This window comes from Corvus kubaryi, unplaced genomic scaffold (genome assembly GCF_017639235.1).
Source record: "Corvus kubaryi isolate FWS band 111438036 unplaced genomic scaffold, C.kubaryi_AGA036_p1.0 76, whole genome shotgun sequence".
Lineage (NCBI taxonomy): Eukaryota > Metazoa > Chordata > Aves > Passeriformes > Corvidae > Corvus > Corvus kubaryi.
In genome coordinates this window covers 239,111-254,494 of record NW_024582063.1, presented here as the reverse complement: position 1 = coordinate 254,494, position 15,384 = coordinate 239,111, and the positions used below count along the sequence as shown (strand labels likewise).

Genomic DNA, 15,384 nt, shown 5'->3' with positions numbered 1-15,384 from the left:
CAGTGGGGACCGCAGGGGCTCGCAGCTCAGGCCAGGGGAGGCTCTGCTGTTGAAGGCTGACCTTGGCCAGCGGCTTCCCACCCGCGCTTTCCCGCTGCCGCTCCAGGGAAGACCGGGCTACGTGTGCCCCTGCCCTCTGTGGGGCCCCGAAACCAGCGCGTTTCGGAGCGGTGTGCAGGAGGAGGTGACCCGAGGGGACTCCCACGGATCTCCTATTTTCACAGCCCCAGCTGAGTGCCGAGCCCCGGGAGGTCCGACCGCGCTCGTGGATCTCTGGGCCGGCACTCGCGGCGGGGGCAGGAGGCGGGCCGGCCCCTCCCGGGGGTGGGCGGCGGGCGGGGCGCGGCGGCTCCTCCTCGCCGGGCCGGGGTTAGTTTCGGAGCGGAGCCGGGGGTGGAGGCGGCGGTGGTGGTGGGAGAGTGGTTGCTGGTGGGAACAAAGCGGAGGGCGGGCGGTGAGGCCGAGCCGAGCGCTTCCCGCAACACCGCAACAGGTCGTCCCGGCGGCAGCGCAGCCCCTCCGCCCCCCGGGCCGCCGCTCCCCGCTCCGGGCGGTGGGGCCGGCACCGGCCGTCCCCATGCGGTTCGGCTCCAAGATGATGCCGGTGAGTCCCGGGCGGCGGCGAGCGGAAAGTTGGAGCGGGGCAGCGGGAGGGAAAATAGATCCTGCGGACGTGGAGGGGGGCGGGAGGCGACCCTCCTTCCCTCCGGCATTCCCTGCCCGCCTTCCCCCACTCAGCCTGGTCTCCGCGGCCGCGCAGGGGCTTCCCCTCCCCCTCTCAGGTTTTCCTTTTCTTCCTCTTTCACGCCGGAATCAACTTGTTAGACGGGCCCGCTGGAGCCGAGCCAGGGCCGGGGGGGCCGCGGGGCCCCGGCAGCAGCGCGGGGTGGAGGGGGGCCCGCATCGCCCGGGGCTTTTCCTTCTCTGCCGGGGGATAAGGCTTCCCCGCCAGGGCTGCTCGCCCCGCTCCCGCGGGCTAAACGGGCACTTCGTCTAGATCCTGCTTTCTTCTGCTTAGGTTTTTTTTTTTTTTTTTTTTTTTTTTTTTTTTTTTTTTTTTAATGGTGCGAAGTTCTTAAAGTTGGTTTGAGCCGTGCTGCTTCTGGGGGATGGGGGTGGCTTTGTTTTGGAGCGCCCGGGCTCCCAGAGGAAGATGGTGTCCATGTTGTTTACGGGTCAGAGTGCTTAGGAGCTCTCGGGGCAGGTATTCCCGACCTTGGACGGGAGAGTTTCGGGAGCTGCTGGCGGCGGTGTGTGCTAAACCTGCCCGGCTCTCGGAGGTGTCTCTGTTCTAACGCTTTCAAAAGGCACGCGGAGCACCACCTCCTCTAAGGAGTTTTAACGTGAATTTAAAAATTACACCGTTTTTGTCAGCTCAGGTTGGATGAAAGCAAAGCCCAGCAGCTTTTCCTTAGTTTTCCAGCACAGTATTTGTGGAAGTGGTGACGTAAAATACTTTCCTTTGAAAGTACACCTGCCACTAAATACCTGGGTTTACCAGCAGGGATGCCCCGTGAAGTCCATATTCTGTTGTTCTGAGAGACTGGAGTATGTACAGAAAATCCCGACAGGCTTAATACCTATTTAGTCCGAGTCGAAGGTGCTTTAAAGTGTCTCTCTGCCATCCTCCCCCGGGCGATGTGGCCTGTCTTACCGAGTAGCTTTGCACGCATAGGTGGTTCTCACAACAGCACTCTTGTATTAAAGATTATTTCCAGTTTAACTCTTCGAGGAACTGACTGAAGCAAGAACTGTACTGAAAGGTGAAACTGGGAATCCATACTGGAAGGATGTGGATGTATTAGGGAAGCTCATTTTGCTATAGGTGTGAGGTTCTTCCGCTGCAATTAGGAGGAAATAATGAGCGATAATTTGATCTCGGAGAACACTGGAGAAGGCTGGGTGATGGTTGCTGTAGCTAATGAGGGAGGAACAGAAAGAATATGAGTCCAAATAGATTAAACAGCCAGTGTGTTATGCAACAGTGGTGTTGTCTGCCTATAAAAACTTAGAAAAACAAGCAGTAAATATAATAAGGTGTTAATTCAATCCATGTCAAAACTGATCTAGGTAAGCGCCCTCATGTATCAGTGAAATCTCCAGGAGATGCTGTTGCTGGTGAGTTCCTTGTCACTGAGTTCAAATAAAGGAGAAAACAAACAGGCGCAGTCTTATCCCATCAGCATTTGCAGGTGACAAGTTCCAGAGTATGCATTGCCCCGGTGGCTCAGACTTCTCTTTGGCTGATGACTCAACTCATTAGTGATTCTTGTTTTTAACACGTAAATAAAGGGATGAATACAGCCTTTTCACATTGTGTTTGCTGCAAATAATGAAAGATTCGTGAGGGTTGAAGGTGGCTTAAGGTAATAAAAATGTAAATATTATGAGTATTAAAACTTTTAATTCAGCGTAAAAAGCTTTTCTCCAGATTTCCTTATTGTCTTTTAGTTAATAATAAAAAAAAAAATCTTATTCTCTTTCCAGAAAAAAATTAGAGGTTTGAGGTGGGCAGAGAAGGAGGGTTTGAGAAAGAGGGAGCAGGATGTGAGGACTCTTTTATTTATTCAGTAATGAAGTGTTCATAGACTTCAGTATCTTTTTCTGCGTTGTTTTAATGAGAAGTAGTAGGCTGGCCCTAAACTCTCTACAAAATGTTTTGTTTCTTAAAGTTTAAGATGTCTCTTTCTTTTCCCCATCTGTATATAATTTTTAACTCTCAGCTTCAGGTCTATCTCCTGTGCTCCAGAAGAGAGAGCGTGGGCAAAGGTTTAAACAACAGTTTGTTCCCCAGGTGGGAAATACAAGCAACGTGAGCCCAGCCAGGAATTCACCTCTGAGCAGCTGCCAGGGAAAAAGCTGGGAAATTGCTGTAGCAGCATAACTACTTGTGCTCTTGGGAGACTACCCTGAAATGGGAATGTTTTCCTTGTGGTAATGACAGATAGGAGCTAAACTGCTGCTGTAACCATATGTCAGGGCAATGTGATTGAGAGTCTGCACGAGGGTGTACTAAGAAGTAATTTGTGTGTAGCTGTACTGATGAAGGTAATAACAGGGTTAATGCTGGCAAGCTGTGTGAGGTTGTCTCACCTTTCATCTGTGAAGGCTTGTGGGAGTGTGACTGGTAATGTTAAGCAGTGAAAAGGAGCTGGAAACACTTTCTAAAATAGCATATCTTTCCACAGCATGATTGGTATCTCTCCTTTTATTTCACATTATTACCCTAAAAGGAGCATGTATTGAGAAATAATTAGGATCATTATGCATGCTGGATAAATGTTTGGGGTTTTTTCCTGTCAGAGAGTGGGATGTGGTAGATTGAGCTCCGCTTTAATACTCAGAAACTTTTTAGATCAAACCCCCTTGATCTCGATAAGGATTAATTTTTCAGTTTGAATTATGTGCAGTGGTTACTGGGGATCTCCTGAAATCAGGATGGATCCAGACACACAGCTTTATTGTTAGGGAGTAACTTGGCAAACTGGAGAGCACTTTAATTCCTTAATAAGTTTTGCTTTCTATCATCAGAAATTACTGAAATGTCTGACACTGAAGTTCTTAATAACCATGTGTTCTTTTCTAATCAAGTTAAGCTTTCAAGTAGCCCTGCAACTTTGATACCACAAGGTGTAGTGCTTTCCTTCTAAAGTCTAACATCTTGTCCCAGGTGAGCTCTTGGAGTTGCCACATCCAGTAAGCACTTAAAGTACATATTTTCATTGCAGAATGCTCACTAGTTTGTGGATATGTGTATTTTTTATCTTAAAAAAACCGCCTACATTAAAAGCTGTTTTGCTTGTTCCATTAGGCAGTGATTGGAGCTGCCATACAGATTCTGATTCACTGAAATAGTCTAGTAGTAGCCTGCCTTTGGGAATTTTCTTAGGAAACACTTTTCTTGTTGTTCAACTGAAGAACTTTTAGCAGAAATGAATCTCTTGCACTTTGTAAGATGAGCAGCTGTAAGTTTATAAACAAACTGACCCCCAGCAGAGTTTGAGAGCAGTAAGTGAACTGTAGGATCTCAGCCTTGTTTCCTGTGGTCTTTTAATTTTTTAAGCTCTGATCAGGTTTATCAGTCATTAACAGAGTTTTCCATGTCCCTTTTTGTGGATTTCAGTGCATGAATGGGGTTTCAGACTATGAGCTCTTCAAACAATATACTGCTTATCTTCATCTGATTGGAGGATTTAGTTTATTAAGTGTTCTTTTAACTGAATATCCACTTAAGGTTAATAATTTAAAAGTTTTAATATTACATTCAAGCACTTTAATGTGGTACTCAGTGTTTAAGTATTCCATCTAAAATGCTAAATAAAGCTTAGGTGATTGTTTTGCTGTGCTTTCTGATCTCTAAACTTCTCAAACCTCTTGCACTTCTCTTACAGACTCTGACCTGTCGTTATGCACAATAGAAAACACTGCCTTGAGGTTCCCAGAGTGCTCTTTTTCTTTTTCCCCTCCCTTCGCTTCATGTTGTTTTAACAAGATCTTTTTTTACTTTTTTTCTGTCCAGTGAATAATTGTTCCAGGAATAGTTTTAAATGCATTTAATGTCTCATATGTCTTTTTTAATACCAGAGCACTCTACCTGCAATGTGTGTTATGTTACACAGCACTATGTTAAATATCTTTGTTTCTTTGTGTGGCTTATATCAGAAATGGGGGAAGGGCAATACTACGAATTCATAACAGATCAAGCTGTGGAGACCATGGGAATAGCTAATTATGCCTCTTCTAATCTATTGAACAGTTCAGGGTCTGAGTGCCTCATGGGGCTCTTGAATTTACAGCTTTGAGGGCTAATATGCAGTCATGAAGTTTGGGATGGATGGATAATTCATGGAATTTTGTTTTGTTTTCTCCTTCCTAGTGTTGTCAGATGGGATGTCTGCTTTTTTGGTGAGCAGATCTGCTTTGTGGGATTAATTTACGTGCAAGTCAGTTGGACTTTAAAAGAGGCAGGTATAAAGGTTATTTCCACAGAATAAACTAGCGGGATGGCAGTGTTCCTAGCATTCCTTTTGAATTACTGATGAAGAAACAGTCTTGAAAGTGCTCCGTTTGTCTAGCCTCTGTCCTTGTTAGCAGCCTGCCTTGGGGACTCTCCTTTCTCTCCCACTGTGTGTGTTATGGAGCTTGTTTAATTACATGCGGCGCTGTGCCTCGCTGCCATACAGCCTCCCTGGAGAAGGAGTCGGGTAACCCTGAGAAGACTGGCTCAAGCTAATTCCTATAGCTTGGTGGCACAGCTGAAGGAGAACTTCTTCATTGTGCATGTGCCTGCTGATAACAAAGGAACACCCAGATCCTTTTAATCTGCGCTTTCATGGTCTTGTGAAATGTAAAAACTTACTCAGGGCTCTGGAAACTGGAGGATGCTCCTATTCAGGAGGTAACGAGCAGATAAAACTTCTCTTTGCTCTCAGTTTTATTATCTCGAGGCCTGGTTTCTCTCAGCTTAGTCACTTGTTAGTCAGGCAGAGTCTTTTTGATCTTCAGTTCCCAAACAGTCGGATGATGCTTGTGAGTAAAGGTCACCAGAAGTCCTGGACATCATGTGAAGCGTACTTAATTATCTTAGTCACTACTGCTTAACTGGTTTAGAGGTTTCAGACTCTTCTGTGGAACATGAAAGATCTGAAGTGTTGTTTAAAACAGTGTTAGGTAACTTACTGTAGTTTGGGATAAATGTTCATGGAGAGGGAACAGTGAGTGAGTTTGGGACAGAACAGCAACTGTGACTGACGTGTTAAAGGGCACAAACTTGGCTTCTGCTTTTGCTGTTTGCGTTTAGTTAATTATTAATATTCAGGATCGTGCTGCTGCTGTTCAGAGTTAGTCATGCCTGTGTCCTCATTGGGGATTTCACCATAGGGATGGTGTTTATATGGATGTTGAACCCAGTGGTGTCTAAAGATGAACTCTTTGGTTTTTGTTTCTGTGGCATTAATAGCAAGAATTATTTTACTGGGCTGGTAATGTAGTTTCTGTACCGGTTTCTCCTGTGCTGCTGTGATGCTCCCAGGTCTTAATATGATACAAAGCTTTGGTAGATGGCTGTGTGCAGTGCCCTACCTTTTACTGGGGTTTGTTTTAAAAAGAAGATTAGGGGAAGACTTTGTGTTTTAGTTGGGGGGTTTGGGTTTTTTAAAATCCTGTTCATATCTTTATTTCATCCTTCTGCAAAGTAAAGCTTAGACACTTTAAAATCAAGCTTCTGCTGCAGCTATCACTCATTCTATGTGGTTCTCTTGATAATAAAATTTATTCTTAAAAGACTTTATCTGCAGTGTATCTGGTTAGAATACCCAAGCACATGTTAAAACATGAACATATTCCCACGCAATTGACAGGGAGATGACTTTAAAGGTTCTGCCATTATTATTTTGAGTTATTCCGTATCAAACATTTGATCAGTAAAGTGCAAACTGCTATGGATCATAACACTGAATAAAGTGAGCAGAAGCTGCAGGAAGGTCAAGCCATTTGTTGGAGATCATGCAGAGAGTTCAGCCCGGATGTGGGGGACCTGTAGAGTCAAACCAACTGCTACATTGTGGTGCAGCTGGAATACGGGTCTGTCATATCCAATATCAGTATTTAAATGATTTGTAGGTTTAATCACAAAGGGGGAGAGAACTTTGGTGGTAATTCATTGTGTTCCATGCTTGAGAATAGGCCCCAAAAGAGATGCTTCTCCACAAATCCTTTACAAATATATAAAATAAATATTCTTATTTCACTGTTTTGGTGCATCTTGGCTAAGAAGCAGCATGTGGGGTGTACTAGTTTGAAAACAAACCAGTGGGAGGCACTAAGTCAGAATAACAATTTAATGGAAATTAAAGAAAAGGGGAAAAAAAAGGTAAAAGAAAACACTGTCAAACTGACAGAGTCAAGGTACAACCTGACACCCTGTTAGGCAGGGCGGTGGTAGCAGTCTGGTAGAATGGTGGCTGCAGTCCTCTGAAGCGGTGATCCTGTAGTAAAACAGTCTGCTCTTCCTCAGGAAGTCCAATGGTGGCTGTGTAGCTCCTGTCCTCTGGAAATCCAGTGGGAAGCCGGTGTCTCTGGTGTTCAGCCTCAGATTATATCCACGATGGGATGCTTGGTTCCTCCCTCTGGGCGGAGCATCTCACAATGGGGTAACGAGTCATGAGGCCAAGTGTTGATTAGGCTCATTAACAGGAGAATAGTCCGGAGGGAGTTATCTCTGAGTCAGGTGGCAGGACAATGATGGGCAATTAACAGAAAGATAGTCTGGGGGGAGGAGGCAAGGAAACACTGCCCCACCTGGTTTCAACGGCTCCTGAGGATGGTAATAGAATACACTGCAACCCAGGACATGGGGTTTGTTTTGGATTTTTTTGTTGAATAAGTAAGGAGATTTTCCTTGTCATTTGGTACTTCTATTTTGTGAAACCTAACTGCTTAAGGAGTAATTTAGATCTAATCTTAGATTACTAGTTTTCCTCTATTTCATTAGGGTGTTAAATCCCATTGTTTCTTTGAATTGAAAGCTAAGGGAGAGTCTCTGGAATTGGGTATTTTTCTTACCTTAATTTTCCTTCTGTCATTTAAAAGAGTAAAATCATTTTTTTAATCTTCTTCAGTGGGTTATTTTTTAATGCTGTAATTTTTACCCCATTTGAGCTCTGTTCTGTGCCAAACCACAGTAACTCCAGTGTAGCAGCAGCCTGTAAATGTGAGCAAGGAGCTGGAAGACTACACATAAGCCCTGCTGTAGAGCATCTTTCTTGCCTTCTCAAGGTATGGAGGCTTGACTTTCTACAAAGTGACTATCCCCTTCTTGAGTTTCAGTAGCCACAAGCCTCTTCAGCAAGACACAGGGATCTCACCTTCCTATTCCTTAGTTCTGCTGGACAAAACTGAAGTTGTGCAAATTGGCTGGGCTGGCAAATCATGTGAGTCTACAGGAGGGCTTTTACTCCCTGTAGCTGGGTCTCTCACTCAGCTGTTTCTGTCACACCTGTGCAGTTATAACTTGCTGATTTCCCTGTTGCCTGAGGGTGGTGTTTTGTCTAGGGCACTTTTTCCTCTTTTTTAAGAGTGTGCAAAGACTGTTTTTACTCTGCTCTCCATCATATGTATTTGCTGCCTTGAATGCAGAATCTTACTCAGATCAGTATCTGAACCATGCAGAGAAGTGATTATTATTAGCTCCTGCTTGGCTTCTCCAACCAAGTGAAACCCTTTCTTGCCATCTAAAGGATTGTGTTCCTAAAACCTATTAGAGCTTCTCTGGTCTCAGCTGTAGTACAACTGTGTCTCCCAACAAAATCAAGTGTTCAGGAGAAGCTGATGTAGCAGGCAATGACTGATTTCTGGCTGTCACAGAGGGAGGGAGCGAGCTGTCACTGAGTCGTGAAAGGCAGAGTGCAAGGGACCAGGCAAAGTGAACCAGACGTGCCTGGAGAATGTGGGGAAGCTCTCCTGTGAAGTACCAAAGGTGGCAAAGGGACTCTGCCATGGGTCATGTCCAAGCCAGGTTCCTGACGAGCGTTGCTGTCCTGTCATGCTGCCATGGCGCCTCTTTATCAGCGACAGCCACGCTGCATCTTCCAGCCTTTTGAGAACACCTTCTACCACAAGGAAGGGTTAGTGCAGGGAAGCCATGGAAACAGCACTCTGTGCTTCTTGCCTCTGCACTGTTGTGCCTCTGCTGTTGCCTGTAGGTCTTGCCCACGAGGCCCTTCTGCAGTGATTTACCAGTGTTGCACAAAACCATTGTTATTTAGGGTACTTCTCTTGCAAATAGTATTTAGCAGCGTTGGCTAAGAGAAGTAGTTTTCTACCTCCAGGGAAGCTGAATGAGCAGCCAAGTAGTACCAAGCTAAAAGGGACAACTTCTGAAGCTCTTGAAGCAAGAGGAACCTGGCATAATACGCATGTTATTTGTTTAAACTCTGCTCTGTTTAATTCATTTAAAATAGGTGTGACATCACCTAAGCAACCACCATTCTGTACAACACTGTTGTTCACTGTCATGACTTTGGTGACAACTTGTAAAGCCAAAAGTCACTCAGCAAGCTCTGCTGCCTTGCCCTGCTCAACTGTTCTCCTCTCACTTCTCAGCTGGTGTGTCTGCAGAGAGCCTGGTATTGCCTGGAACGAGCAGTGGGAGTGAGCAGCACTTAAAAAAAACCTGTCAGACAGTGATCAGCTCTACAATCTGCCAGCCTTCTGCAGCGTCTGGTAGAATGCCTGAATGTTTGTGATACAAGTTAAAGTGTGTAGAGCTCCACATCACAGGAGCAAAGGTTGGATCAAGCTGGGTGCTTGGGCTAATGGGCTGACTGAAGGGGCAGGATTTCTCCTTCCCAGTTCTGCTGTAGTTTTACACATTCCATTAATACGGTGTGGTCAGCTAAGAACATCTGGCCATCCATCACTTCGAGTGTTGGACTAGCCCCATTGATCCCTTTTAACCTGCAAAGTAACAAAAGAGATCCATCTGTTTTGTTGCAAATGCTCAATGTGTCCTCTGTGCCAACTGAGTGGGTGCTGCTTTAGTTACTAATGACTTCCTGTGTGTTTGCAGCCCAAAAGTGGTAGGACAAAACCCCTCCTTTGTGGCTTTGAATAATAATATCAGCTGTTGTCAAATAGGTGTGATCACCAAGCCCAGGCATTTCATGCTGGCAGTCTTTGGCATGGCTGGTGGCTGTGTTGATTGCCTGCAGTGCTGTGTGTCCTGGCAGTCACCTGGATGTGACAGATGAAGGTCATTCCATGCAACAGGAGTGTGTACCCACCCAGAGCTGGTGGTGAATTGGGAAGAGCTGCCCTTCTGCAAAGGTGTGGTGTGACACTACACCTAATTAATTTAATAGTAGGATGCTGCTCAAATGGATGGTCTTGTTCCTTGGGTTTCTATCCACACCCAAAGCCACGTGTCTTTTGTCACTTCCCCTTGAATTTAGGAAGGATTTGAGTGATGGTTTGTAGGAAATGCTGCCTGCACTAAAGGCAAAAAGGAACTAAAAGACTTACATGGTGGAAGTGATTTGCCATGTGGCTGTGCAATCAGAAATAACAGCTGGATTTGGGAAGATCATGGTGTGCCTCAACTCACCATTTAGGTTGGCTGAGTTGGAGCAGTCAGATGATACCTTATCCTCTTTCTACACTCCCTTGAGAGCTGGTAATGCAGGGGAATTTCTCCACCATCTTTGTGTATTCTCATGCACTGCGAGGATTAAGTTGGACTAACAAAAACGTAGAATTTACTCTGGTGGTATTTAGATGGTGTAATAAGGAAGCCTCTACCTTGTAACAGCAAATAAGTAGGAAGGCAGAGGGACCTTTGAAAGCAGTAAACAGGCATGCTGTTGTGCTGTGTGGTCTGAAATTCCCAGTTTGGGTTGGTTTGGTTTGGTTTTTGCTTGTCCTGAAGGTAGATGGCTGAATAACACGTTCTGGAATTGCAGCACAAAGGAGATGTCAACCCAGCCTGTGGTGTGCTAATGTGCCTCTGAATCTCCCATTGTAGTAATGTCTTTTAGGGTACCAGACTGGTCAGCCTGCCTCACACAACAGCCCGGTGTGTCCTATGACTTTTCCCACACTGGAATTAACCTGTGTGGTTAAACATGTCATTGTTTCAGACGCCAGAAATGGTGTGTCCTCTGACCTACCTGTGTGTGTCATGAGTGTTTTGGTTTGGACATTGATCTGTTTTATGGAGGTAGGACACAGGTTTTGACAGCTGTTTTCCTAGAGGAGTGACTAATACAATGTATTTTCAAAAGTGCTTGGCACAGAGCTCTGTGAAGTTGCTGGGTTTGGAGTAAATGAGTGTTCTGTGCTTCGTTTTTTAATGACTTGCTACATGATTTGTTTTGTGTTGCTGTTATACCACAACTGTTTTAGATACATTGACTCAAAAAAAGAAAGTCCTCTCTTCTGCTTCCATACCCTGCCTCCCTCATGGGTGCTCCCACCAGCCCAGCCTCCTGGTATCAGTAAATAGAATTTAAGTCATAAATGTGCTTGATGTATGGGTAGGCACTTGCTGTATGATAAATGTGGCTTTGCCTTGCGTATTCTGGTGGGCTGAGGTGGAGTTGCTTCCTGGTGTGAAAGTCGATCGTCTTTTTATTGGTGAGATTATTACGCATTGGCTGGAAAAGCAGAAAAGGAGTGTTTTTAAACCCAGAAAGAATTGGTGTCTTAGGCAGTGGGAGGTGTGGTGTGGGTGGGACAGGTGCCAGATACTGTGATAGCCCGTGTTGTTTAGGTGTAGGTGGTGTTAAATACGCTTTCATCCCTGATGCACATCTATTTTTGCTTTTCTCCAGAATGAGTCTTGTGTTGTACAAAATCTTTTTCTATTACCAGGAAAAATTCTGGGTTTTCTTTTCATTGTGAGAAAGTACCTGCATTTTAAGGGACTATCTTGAGATGTGTAATTCTCTCAAGTCCCAACAGGGAACACTTAATGTGGCCCTTGTTTGGCCTCTGGCCGTGTATGAGGCTGAGAGAACCATGTTCCCAGTGGGAGGGATGTAAAGCTCTAAAGCAGCAAGAGCAGCTTACTTTCTTTTTTATTTTCCTTTATGTAGTTATTACTACTTTTTTTTTCTTGTACAAGGACTTCCTCTGGGTTTGACGCAAGTACAGAAAACTGAGATGATTCAGGCTTAAGCTTGAGTTCATAACCCCACTCGTTATGCTCGGATGTTGCCTTGGCTTTAGGCTCATTAGGAACAGCCTGTGTCGTGACACTGAAGAATGGGAGGAGCAACTGGAACCCCCTGTGATTACGTTGTATGAGTTGGACTGTTCCTCTTTCCCGTAGTAGGTATCTCTTGTAAGAATTACATGGTATAATTTTTTTATCTGCCTGAAAATTACATTAATTTTGTTCTCCTTGTGTATGAAATGTTTATAACTTGGTGCTGAATGCAGAAGATGAGGCAGAGTCTGCCTGAAGGGGCAAGCCTCCCAACATCCAGTTCTCCTTTGCTGGCTCCAGGTGGAGGAGGAGCAAGCTGCAAGTAGGACACCAACAGTACAAGCCCAAACACCATGTGTAGGCTTGCTTTTCTGACAGTCAGCTTGCAGGAGTTTATGGTAAAGTGTCCAATAGTGCAAAAGCAGTCTGCAGGGGCCACAAGGAAGGATCTGGGGAGAAAGGGAAAGAGTATTTTGGGGTGGAAGGGAATATGTTGTAGGAGAGGAGCTACGCAGATGGCAGTGGTAAGGGATCTGTGAACATGCTGCTGTGTGGTATAATATGAAGAATATATTCAGGGTTTGTTTACTCTGAATTTCTGCAGTTGTTTAACTACATTGATGCAAATCCAAGTGTGGATTCAGGTCTGAGCAGAACGAGCTATAGATGATGTGTTGGCAAATGTGGGTGCTCAGTAAAAGGCGGTGGTTTCCTACATGTTACTGAAAGCAATGTATTTTATATATCTTACAGGCTGGTTTGTTTGGTTTTTATTCTTGTATTGGGTTTGTTTGGCCAGGTTTTGGGCAGGGGGAGGGTGCTATACAGGTAGCTTCTGTAAGAAACTGCCAGAAGCTTCCTCCACATCCAGCAGAGCCAATTCCAGCTGACTCCAAGATGGACCCGCCGCTGGCCAAGGCTGGACCAGTCAGAAATGGTGGCAGCACCTCTGGGATAACATGTTTAGGAAGAAGAAAAGAAAAAGGTACTGTGCAGATGTAATTATGGCTGGAGAAGAGCAGAGTGAGAATATGTGAGAGGAACAGTGCTGCAAACACCAAGGTCAGTGCAGAAGGAGGGAAAGGAGGTGCTCCAGGCAGTGGAAGTGAGGTTCTCAGGCGGCCTGTGATGAAGACTGTGGGGAGGCAACTGTGCCCCTGCAGCTCTTGGAGGTCCATGGGGATGCAGAGATCCACCTGCAGTCCCTGGAGGAGACCCACACTGGAGCAGGGGGTGCCTGAGAGGCTGGGGCTCTGAACCCGTGGGAGGCCCATGCTGGAACAGGCTCCTGGAAGGTACCTGCAGACCTGTGGAGAGAGGAGCCCATGCAGGCTTCCTAGGAGGAGCTGTATCCCTGTGGGGACCCACGCTGGAGCAGGCTGTGCGTGAAGCACCGCACCCTGCGGAAGGATGACCTACAGTGCAGCAGTTTGTGGAGAACTGTTGCCCCTGGGGTGGACTCATACTGGAGAAGTTCATGGAGATCTATATCCTGTGGGAGGGGCCCACGCTGGAACAGGGGAAGGACTCCTCTCCCTGAGCAGCAGCAGGAACAACATGTGATGAGCTGACTACAATCCCCATTCCCATCTCCCTGCACCACTGCGGGGGAAGAGCTAGAGCTGGAAAGGTGGGGGAAGGGTCTTACTGTACTTCTCATCATCCTGCTGTGGTTTTTTTAGTCATAAATCCAATTAATATCTCTAATTTGAGTCCGTTTTGCCTGTGACATTATTTGGGGAGTGATCTCTGGCTTTTTATCTCAACATATGAATCCTTCATTGTATTTTGTCTCCCCCATCCAGTTGCAGAGGGGAGTGATAGGCTTTGGTGGATCACTGGCATGCAGCCAGGGTCAACCCATTACAAACTTTAAGATCTTTTTTTTTTCCTACTAAATGCTGATGTTGCAATAGATACTTGCAGTGCAAAAGTATAGGTGGCTTTAAAAACCACCTTTGTTTGAGATTTTCTTGCCTTGTGTGATATGTGGTAGCTCAGCCAAGGAGCGGGGAGTTATGTTGCTCCTGTGCTGAGTGTTCATCCAAAATAGTGAGCTTTATTTGCATAGACCTTTCTGGTGTCTGGCTTGTGGGAGGACTTCTGCTTTCTTGTGTATGAAAATGCCTGAAGAAAAATGTCAAGTTGGAAAACGTAGCTTGGGTTCAAAGTAAAAGTCTTTGTTTGGAAAGCTCTCTTAAAGACTGTGTGCATAATGCTCTGCTGAAAGAAGGGGGAATGTAGGTCAGGAATTCTGTGTTTGCCGGTCCTGAGCTATGCCTGATAGACTTCACAAAATCAAAATTGCTAATCTAGGATAATGATCTTCTACAAGATTTGGCAGGAAGATTGTAATTGCATATTCCTTGTTATTAAATCTGAACTGCAGTGCTGAGTTCTGTTGTTGAGGTTGCAGTCCATGAAGTAGAATGAGAACAAACCTCCATCCATTAATTTCAGACAGTCACAATACTTGGCTAGAACTCAGGCTGCTTCCCTTGCAGCTCTTCAGATTCCCATCATGATGATGATTCAGATGCCTGATAGTGAGATGTAATGTGGCAGTTGTGCTGTAGCCTTTGCCCAGATGAACTAGCATATACTATAAGCAGATGGCTTTCTTTCTGTTCTCTCTACAGTAAGGATAAGACGGAGGAAAAAAAAGGAGGGGGGAATCTTCCTCTTTGCTGCTTTCAGCTCATTTTCCCCATCCCCTCCTCAACGTGCATTTAGATGTACATTGTATTTTAAGTTCTGGAAAAAATTGACATTTTTACTAAAGATAAAGTACAAATGCATGACAAACTTATCGTTAAAATAATCTGTACAAGTAGAAACTACCGTGCTATTGAGAGTAAAGGCTCAGTCTTGTTTTCTGCTGTGATACAATTGAAAGGGAAAAGGGCTGTGCTTTATACAGACTGGGAATAATCTGAACAATTCCATGGTGCTTCCTACTGTACTCCACCTACCTTGCATCATAACTTCCTTTCTCATATTTATGGCCCAAAGCCAGTGCAAAATAAGCTGAGTAGTGTGTGCGGAGGGTGAGATGGCAAGAGCTGAGCTCCATGCGTTTGGGTGTGGCTGGAGGCAAATACTAAACTTTACTCTGCATTTCTGTTGAACCTTTATTGAGCTTTATTGAGCAGTGGAATATGAAAAGGATCAAGGATAGCAGTCATCCTGTGTGCCTGTCTTCTAGTAAGTCTATTATTATCTTTTGCTTACCTTAATCTTTTGCTTACCTTAGTCTTTAGGCACAATAAGTGAGGATGTTGCCTGCTGAAGGACTGTTTTCAGGTTCTGGGGAACTTCATGCAGAAGAATCACTGAATTACTCTATTGTTGTGGTACACTTTGCACTGAATGGAGAGCTGTAACTGTGCACCAGCTCTGACTGCTGCTTATCAGAACGGGAAAATGTGCTGTTGTGCAGGCTGTCTTCTGTTGTTTAGAAAGTTGCATCAAGTCAGCAAAAATATGTTTTAGCTACTGATTTCTTTGTAGCCATCTGGAAAGGTGCAGCATCATTGTTCCTACTAGGTAAGATGAAAGACTTAAATTTAAAACTCTTTGTATGGAGGGGTTTTGTATTTATTAGGGAAGACTTAGTAGTAGTTTAAACTGTGGGTGAAAACAGTTATTTGTCATTTCTGTCACCTGTACTTGAAGTGTGA

General features: G+C 45.0%; 1 protein-coding gene across 3 annotated transcripts in view; it reads left to right on the top strand.

The window, feature by feature from the left end:
- The first annotated feature begins 388 nt into the window (after window positions 1–388).
- The window catches only part of TP53BP2 (tumor protein p53 binding protein 2), a 53,094-nt gene continuing 38,098 nt past the window's right edge, over window positions 389–15,384 (top strand). Inside the window, exon 1 of one of the 3 annotated variants that reach the window (XM_042051446.1) lies at window positions 389–604. In XM_042051446.1, the coding sequence (XP_041907380.1) occupies window positions 578–604 (27 nt within the window). In that variant the 5' untranslated portion in view covers window positions 389–577. Of the gene's footprint in view, window positions 605–14,761; window positions 14,909–15,005; window positions 15,251–15,384 lie in introns of those variants that run through there. The other 2 variants (XM_042051447.1, XM_042051448.1) reach the window with 2 other exon arrangements.